Genomic DNA, 9287 nt, shown 5'->3' with positions numbered 1-9287 from the left:
AAAAAAAGAAAGAGACAGAACTAGATCCTTTGATCACATGCAATTTTGGAGTGCGTTCCGTATGAAAGTTAAGCCTGAAAAAAAAAAATGTTTCCAGAAATTTCTTAAAATAATTCTTTTAGGAATAGAAAGAAAGAAGAAAAAAATCTATAGCAAAACTTAAAATTATGTCTTTTAAAACAGAAACTTATAAACTTTGTCTATTAAAAAAACAAATTACAATTCGTAAAATCGAATTACAGACGAAAATAAGGAAATGAAACTTGTTAAACGCTATTGTATATGGCTATAGAGTTCATGAACTGTTTTAAATAAAATTTTGTATTGTATTCTAATGTTTGCTTCTCAAAACAAGACAAGAAAGTGAATTTAATTTCATATGATTAGCGTTTTGGTATATAAAGTGCTTAATGTATGTTTTTTTTTTCATTTACAGTTTGTGAAAATTTACCGCTGTACCACTTTGCTTTATTACCAACAGGTAAGTTTTGTATGAAATTGAATAGAAAAAAATTCTGGCCTGATTTAAAACAAGCAACATCTAAATCAGTCAGTTTTGTTGCTATAATAACCACCTTCAAAATTTACAGTCAAGATGATTCCCAAAGAAATGGAGCTGATTAAAGACGATGTGGTTATTTCGGGTATCGGTGGATATTTTCCGGAATCTCTCAACATTGAACAATTCCAGAAAAATCTTCTGGAGAATAAGAATTTGGTCAGCACTCGTTGGAGACAAGGTTGTTTTGTGGACAACACAGAAAAGTTGAGACTTTTTAAATAATACCTTTTAGGTGAAAGAGGGGTGAGCAATAAAGTGGGCACGGTTCCGACCGAATATTTCGACAACTCCTATTTTGGTATTCATCGGCAACAATGTACTTTTATGGACCCAATGCAGCGTTTGATTCTGGAAAGAACTTTTGAGGCTTTAATTGACGCAGGTACTTACTGCTGCAACTCTTAAGCCCTCTTTGCAATTTTGATATATTTTAGGGGTGAATCCAACTGAAGTTAAAGGAAAAAGAATCGGAGTGTTCATGGGATCATCCATTGGTGAAAACGACAATTTGTTTTTGGAATCTATTGTGTCAGGTTTTGGTGTTACTGGTCATTCTAGGGCTATGATGCCCAACAGGGTTTCATATTGGCTTAACTTAAATGGTAACTCCTTTAAAAATAGTAAATTAAATTTTGATGAGATATTTTTAGGCCCTAGCGTCGCCTATGACTCAAACTGGGTTAGCGGACTTGAAGTAATACGACTTGCGTATGAAGCGATCAAAACAGGACAGTGCGAGTCCGTTATTGTTGGTACCGCAAATTTGGCCCTGAACGCGGAATTTCAATGGTTGTATAATGATATGGGAGTACTGTCACCTGATGGTAGTACCAGGGCTTTTGACGTAAATGGTTAGTTTGTTTAAATTCTAAAGTTATTTGAATCCAAATATCGATTTCTGGTAGCTAACGGCTACACTAGATCTGATGGAATTGTGGTGCTCTACATCCAGAAAGCGTCTGAAGCTAAAAGGTCATACGCCAGCATTGTCAATGTAGCCACCATGTTTGATGGAAACCACGAAGGAAACATCCAGAACCTGTCAGTACCCAATATGGTGGACTTTATGAAGAAATTCTACCAAGACTTGCCAGTTCGTCCTGAAGACATTGAGTTTGTAGAAACTTACGGCTGTGGCCATAAAGTCCGCTCAAATTTACATTATACACCAACAACCAAATAATATTGAATTGTTTCAGCCATTTGATGAAAAAGAACTAGCAGCCATCGATGAAGTCTACTGCAAGAATCGTAAAAATCCACTTTTGATAGGATCAGTGAAAACCAATACAGGTCACAGTGAAGCCTCGGCTGCCATGTTTTCAGTGGCCAAGGTTCTGATTGCCATGGAGCAGGGTGTTATCCCAGCCACAATCCAGTATGACACCCCTAATCCAAAAATTAAAGGCTTGGTTGAAGGGCGTTTGCAAGTTCTTACCAAAAATAAGTAAGTGACTGGTAAGTAAGATTATAAGAAGCTGAATGAGGTCATTATAGGCCTTGGAACCCAACGTATGCCGCTATCAACGGTCTAGGGATAGACACCTACTATGGACATTTACTACTGAAAGCTAATCCGAAAATCAAGCCTCAGCCGTCTATCGACATTCCTAGATTGTTGGTGGCCTCAACGAGGACTGAAGATGGCATCAATGATATACTAGAGCAGGTAAGATCACTTAAAATCCTTTTTTCATCCACAAAGTTAAGGGTTGAAATTTTGCAGTACAAAACCAAAAGTGATGACTTGGAGTACGCCCAAATGTCCAGGGATCTGTTTGCCAAACCAATTCTGGGACATCTTTATCGTGGGTACACTTTATTAGGGGTTGACGAGCCTAAACAAGAAACCGAGGTTCCAACCATCAATTTTTTTTTAACTAAACCTAATCAAACTTATTGCAGTACCATCAAGGTACCAAACGTCCCATTTGGTTCGTTTACTCCGGAATGGGTTCCCAGTGGAACGGAATGCTGGGGGACTTGATGAAAATTCCAGTTTTTGCGGCTTCAATAGAAAAATCGCACAATATGTTGCTGGCCAAAGGGTCGGATTTGAAACAAATCATTTCTTCTCAGGACAAGGGCATTTTTGAAAACATCTTTAATTGTTTTATCGGTATTGCCGCTATGCAGGTAAATACAAAATAAGGTGTGAATTTTAATTGCTAATCAGAAAGTGAACAACACAAAACGTTTGATCCTGAAAACCGTTAAATAGTAAATTAGGTACATTTCCTTTTTGGAATCAATTTATGATAATTAAACCAAAAAACGGAATATTAGTGACACAAGTTGACCTCAAGTGATTTCAATATTTTAATTTTTATCAACTTTTCTGATTTGGACGTTATATAGTTTCAGCTTGCAAATCGATAAATTAGTAATTATGTAATTCAAAACCATATATTCTTCTGATCTAACAGGAAACCATGTCTAGTTAAAGGTCAAATTTACAACTTTCAATAATCTTAGATTGCTCTTACTGACGTCCTTACATCACTTGGAATCGTACCAGATGGAATTATCGGTCACTCTGTTGGTGAATTGGGATGTGCATACGCGGACGGATGTCTTTCTCACGAGCAAATGATTATGTGTGCCTACTCACGAGGTAGAGCCTCATTAGAAGCGAAGTTAATAACAGGAATGATGGCAGCTGTAGGTGAGTTCACCAGACTACAATTTTATTTTAAAACTCTACCGCAAAAATCCATACAGGATTGGGTTACAACGCTATGAAGTCCAAACTGCCTCCAACTATTGAGGTTGCCTGTCATAACGGTCCGGACAGTTGCACTCTGTCTGGTCCTCGTGAAGATATGCAAAAATTCGTTGCTGAGTTACAAGCTCAAGGAGTTTTTGCCAGACTAGTGAACGTAGGCAATATTGCCTACCACAGTCAATACATCAAACCTGCAGCTCCTTTATTGTTCGAATACTTGAAAGCTGTTCTTCCCAATCCTGTAAAAAGGTCGTCCAAGTGGATATCCACCTCAAATCCGGAAGACAAGTGGAACACCGAGTTGGCTCAGTACTCTTCAGCTGAATACCATACCAATAATTTGCTGAGCTCTGTCTTATTTGAAGAAGGGTTGAAATATATCCCTAAAGACTCCATATTGATTGAAATTGCCCCTCACGGTTTGTTGCAAGCCATATTGAAGCGTTCATTGAAGTCAGGGTGTATTAGCATACCTCTGACTCAAAGAGGTTGTAAGAGTGGCACCGAGTTTTTGCTAACAGCTTTCGGAAAGTAAGCTTCAAGAAATTTCCTGTAAAACTAAAACTAATTCAATATTTTTAGAATGTACTTGGCCGGTATGGATTTGTCTATAGGAAATTTGTATCCAAGATTGGAATATCCAGTAGGCAGAGGCACACGATCTTTGGCTCCTTTAGCTCATTGGAATCACAGTGAAGTCTGGAGGACTGGTTTAGAAGACAAACTTCACTCCTTGTTCAGTATAGCTGATATTCAAGTCACTTTAAATAGTGAAGAGTTTAGGGAATGCGTGGGTCATCAACTGGATGACAACATTATTCTACCTGTCAGTTTCTATTTAGTAAGTCGTTTACTTACAACAACCTTGCCAGTTAGTGATCATAAAATGGTTTGTCTAGGGTATAGCCTATCAATTAATAGCTAATATCACTACTGAACGAAAGGAAATCGTGTTTGAAAACTTGCATTTCCGCAAGATGTTAACAATTCCCAAAATTGGTAAGATCTCTCTTAAATCCCAAATCATCAAGTACTTATAGAGCAATCCAACATAGGTTCGGTACCCCTTCACGGTATGGTACAAAAAGGTTCGGGGGAATTCGAAATCACTTCGAACAAAGACATCATAGTGACCGGAAAAATGACTTTCCCCCAACCCACCGATCAGTTTATGCTGACATCCAGCAACATAGAAGTCAACAATAACAACGTACAACTTAGCAACAGCGACATATACAGCGAGTTCCAGCATCGGGGACATAAATACACCGGACTATTTAAAACTATCAAGAACATCATTTTAACTGAAGAAGGGTCTCAAGGCGTTATACAATGGAATGATCGATGGACCATGTTCCTAGAAGCTATGATTCAGCAACAACTTTTGCAGGTAAGTTTTTATAGAATGTAGAGGTTTGACATAAATTCTAACGAGAGTAGTATTAGTAGATCAACAATTTTATTTGTGTGTATAATTTTAGTCTGGTGAAGTAGACCAAGACATCTATGTTCCAAAAACCATCCAGAAAATTTGCATTGATTTAAAACTGCTACCAAAAGAAAAAACTGACCTTAAGGTTGATTACGACTACTCCACCAAAATACTTTCGACAGACGGATTACAACTGATTGGCATGAGGGCTGAGCCTTTGGAACGACCGCCCAAAAAAATTTATACCAATTCTTTCGAATATATTCCGTTGACTAATACCGAAATTTCTGTAAGTTTCGGTGCATTAGTGTGACACTTTGTTGGTAAACTAATTAGGATTGCAGAATATGGAAAGTGGAATTTGTGTGGCCTTACAACTAATGCTGGACAATTTCGTGGACCAATATATTACCAACGTTATGATAACGGAAATAGCCAGCGACAAGCCGTTAATGGAATATGTAAATTCGGCTTTGACCCAATACACTAGACTTCATGTGCGTGCCAAATTTCAATACCTGAACATGACATGTTAATGTTTTGTTGGATTTTGCAGCCGAATGTCGTTACGGCAAAGGATGCCAAACAAGTTTTAGTTCAAAACGCCTATCCGCTTCTAATCATCAACAATGCCCCAATCAAAGAAGATTTAGCTAAAGTTCTTTCATCCAGTCACGCTTTTGCCATTGTTCAAAGTGACAAGAACGTTCTCAGTTATCCGGGTATTATTGAAGTGGCCAGTTTTACCTACAACACTCAAAAATACTCAATCCTACGTAGGGTAAGTGGAATATATTCAACACCATATAAAACCTTACAGCCAAATCATCTGAAGGTAAATCAAAATGACGTCATAGCAGTCCAAGTCAAAGGCGATGTGCTCACTTTGAAAGATTTGAAACGTTCCTCAGTTTCATGGGTGTCCGAACTGTCTAACGCGCTGGAAATCGCTTCGTCCACAAATCAGAGAGTCTACCTGACTTCATCGCTAATTCCACTGGAAGGATTTGCTAATTTTATTAGCGAACTCAAATCCCATCCTCAAATGGATAACGTCCGCGTCTTGATTAATCTTGACAAACAGACCAACTTTGACCTGAAGCAACTATACCAAAAAGACTTAGTCCTGACGGTTATTAAGGGTGGTATTTTGAACGCCTATCTACCTATTCCCGTCGAGTTTAAGGGGGATATTTCAGTCAGTCATTTTAGCAACTCGGTAGACAAGAACAGACGTATAAATTATATCGGGTTGAACTTGAGAGATGAAACGATTAATCCTGCTACGGAAAAAGTCCAGGAACTAGGTAAATTGTATGTAAAGTATGATTAAACAAGAAAATTTACAAAAAATTTTAGGTAATTTGGACTATTCGGGCACCCAAAATGGTAAGAGAATCATGGGATTAGCTTCACTGAACAAGAATTCCTGCTCTCTGGAACTGGATCCAGTTTTAAACTGGCCAATTCCGGAGAATTGGAGTTTGGAAGATGCGGCAACTGCTCCTTACGCCTACACCAGTGTATGTATTTGTTTCCAAAATTGATGCAATAGTTATTAGTGACTTAAACTGCAGGCTTATTACGCGCTATGCTATAAGGGAGAGTTAAAACGGGGTGAGACTGTTTTAATCCACTCTGGTTGCTCTCCAATCGGATTGGCGGCAATTTCTGTGGCTATATCTTTTGGGTGCACCGTATACACTTCAGTGGCCAATGACAAGCAAAAGGAATACATCAAGACTAAATTCCGTCAGGTTCGTATTTAGCACAAATATGACAACCTAAATTAACCTGGGTAATTGATTAGATCAGAGAAGAAAACATTTTGAGCTCAATCAACTGCAGCTTTGAACCCTCACTTTTGGTAGCCACTGAAGGTAAAGGGGCCGACGTCATTCTCAACTCCCTGTCTGGCTCTTTGCTGCAATCATCTTTGGCTTGTATTGCTGATTTTGGACGCTTCCTTCATATAGGTGATATTGACTTAAATTCTCATTTTATGTTAAGTCTAATTTGGTATACGTAGGCAAGTATGATCTGGAGGAAAACAACACCATCGGCATGTACTGTTTCCTAAGAAACGTGTCATTTTTCGCTGTCAATTTGGACTTTGCGAACGAAACCATTGACATAAAAGAAGAAGTGAAGCAATTGGTGGATGAAGGGCTGAAGAATCACGTGGTCACTCCAATCTGGAGGATAGTCTATAACCACCAGAAAGTAGGGGAAATTCTGAAGTAAGTTATTTCTTTGTAATCCCTTAATTTTCGGTTTTTAATTAATAATTGTTTGACAGCAACATCAAGAAGGCAACCAATCTTGGTAAAGCTCTACTTAACATAGAAAACGTTCCCTTGAATAAGTTGAATGTGAAGAGGCCCAATCAGTTCATTTGCGATCAGAAGAGTTCCTATTTAGTGTTTGGCAAGTTCTGAAATTATTGCAGAAACGGGTTATTTCGAATTTAGATTTTGTTTAATGTCGACAGGTGGAGGTGCCGATTATTGGGCCGACATAACAGAATGGTTGATTTTGAGGGGTGCCAAAAAAGTGGTAGTATCATCAGACAACAAAGCCATACAAAACCACATTAACAGAAGATTGTCTCTTCTTCAAACTTACTATGAATGTGACATTATTTTCGCTCCCATTAAAAGCCATACAAAAGAAGGGGCGGCCGAACTACTAGCCGATGTCCAGATCTTAGGCCCTTTACATTCAGTTTTTGCTCTGCCACAATCGAAAACCTTGAAATCAAGCGACCTGAAAACCTTACAATACATCGATACAGCCTTAAGGGTCGCCGCACCCAAGGCTTTGTTTGTGAGTTTCGTCAATGAAGCGGCCGGAATATGTCAAGCAAGGGCCGACTCTGGATATTCAACTTACAACGTGCAATGGCCCAAAGATTCGGACTTTACCGAAGCCCTATCCGGTCTCGATAATATTTTGGCTCTTAAAGTGAACAACGTTTTCATTAACAACGACAAAGTTAGCGATTCCAAACAGGAGAGCACTCAGGCCCTGTTTAAAAGTAAGTGATTTTCGTTGCTATTGAATTAATATTCAAAATATGACCTGGTTTTTTATTGTAAAAAATTTGCATTCTAGTAGTCGGGTTTGAATTTTTTATGTCGCTTTAATTGGAGCGATATTTTTGTTCCCCTGCCACGATCAAATCAAGTTAGGAGAGGGTAAAAAATAGCGTGCAAGGGATGAAAAAGTTACTTTGTTTTTATTCAGCTTTATCTGGTTTGAAAAATCACTACGTCAGTGGAAATACACTTAGCACATAATGTTACGGACTAAGAAACTAACATTTGTAGAGTTAACTCAAATGTTGCCACCTACTCCGGAACAACTGAGTGAACAAATCAAAGACGCACCTGACGACCCGGAATTGATTCAGTTGATCACGGAGGGCCCGCAAGAAATCCGGGAATTGATTCCGCTTTTCTTAATTCCCGGTTTGAACACCGAAAACGAAATTCAGGAATTGGCCAGGTCTCTGTTACTACCCACCTTCTGTGCGGTGTTACCAAATAAGCCTTTAACAATACGAGAACTGGCTGAAAAGTTTGTTGCTGTAAGTTTGGATTTCTGCAAGTCTCAAACCGGTATTAAAAGATTTTTCGGTGTAGAAAATTCGGGAAGTTTGGCAAGAAGGACCCTTCAACATTGCCGGGGTGTCTTGGGGTGGAATTTTGGCCACTGAAATTGCGAAAATCCTGGATAAGGAGTACAATGCCAAGGTGTACTTGTATTTAATTGATGGTGCCCCACTTTCGTTGCAGTCTGCGATACAATTGTTGGGTAAAGAGGATGACTTTGAGGTTAATCTACTGTCGAGAGTTTTCAATAGCCATGACTCACAAGTTTGTAGTGAATTTACAAATTTTTATAATGAAAACTTAATATAATAAATTTGCCAGGTTCTGAAAAAACTGCAAAGCGAACCAAATTGGAAGCAACGGGTTGCTCATCTGCTTAAAACTTTCGATGGTGACCAGGAAGACAAACAAGCTCTTGAAGATGGTTTGTTGATACTTCGAAATCGGTTACAAGACGTTTTGAACTATAAACCTGACGGCAATTTAATTAACGGTGTGAATCATTTGATTAGGCCCAATGATTGCAGTCAGTACGACAACTGTGAACTAACTTTGGTGAGTTTTACTCTAAACATTTTAGAATGTAAAGTCAAATGTATTGAACTTTTTACAGTATTTGAAGCAAATACCTCAAGTGCATTTGGTTAGTGGCGATCACATCACCATAATAACCAACAAGGACACTGCCGAATATATTAATGAAACGTTCCAATTGTCTTAATTATTCAGATGTTATGAATAAAAATATGTTTTAAAAAGCACTTGAATAAGTTTAAAGCTTTATCCCAAGTGGACATTTAGAAGTAGATCAAGTGACACTGAATTCATTTAAACAAAAATATAATAGAGACTTACCTTATCATTTTGATCAGCATTGTGCCTAATTTGAACTAAACTGCTCGTCAAAAAGAATGGGACAGCAAAATGTTTGGTCTTTTTTGAGCGGCTATTTCT

At 38.2% G+C, this 9287-nt stretch overlaps 1 protein-coding gene across 2 annotated transcripts; it reads left to right on the top strand.

Annotated features, from left to right (window-relative positions):
• Positions 1-436: 436 nt before the first annotated feature.
• Positions 437-9094, top strand: LOC145731193 (fatty acid synthase-like). 2 transcript variants are annotated; one of them, XM_081982854.1, is made up of 29 exons: positions 437-481; positions 591-740; positions 795-944; positions 997-1164; positions 1213-1413; positions 1468-1706; positions 1762-2009; positions 2060-2231; positions 2289-2417; positions 2468-2698; positions 3038-3227; positions 3284-3818; positions 3870-4128; positions 4187-4286; positions 4343-4677; positions 4769-5008; positions 5064-5216; positions 5276-5500; positions 5555-6026; positions 6079-6242; positions 6297-6476; positions 6530-6695; positions 6749-6959; positions 7019-7146; positions 7211-7756; positions 8049-8308; positions 8364-8597; positions 8655-8888; positions 8947-9094. In XM_081982854.1, exons 2-29 carry the CDS (start codon positions 596-598, stop codon positions 9052-9054), a joined length of 6423 nt encoding a protein of 2140 aa, XP_081838980.1. In that variant the 5' UTR covers positions 437-481; positions 591-595; the 3' UTR covers positions 9055-9094. The 2 variants fall into 2 exon arrangements, with proteins under 2 accessions (XP_081838980.1, XP_081838979.1); XM_081982853.1 differs by having other exon boundaries at positions 5276-6026.
• Positions 9095-9287: the final 193 nt, after the last annotated feature.

Source organism: Ips typographus, linkage group LG6, assembly GCF_016097725.1.
Source record: "Ips typographus isolate SLU linkage group LG6, UJ_Ityp_2.0, whole genome shotgun sequence".
Taxonomy (NCBI): domain Eukaryota; kingdom Metazoa; phylum Arthropoda; class Insecta; order Coleoptera; family Curculionidae; genus Ips; species Ips typographus.
Note: the sequence above shows the minus strand (reverse complement) of the source record. Positions and strands in the feature narration are given on the sequence as shown.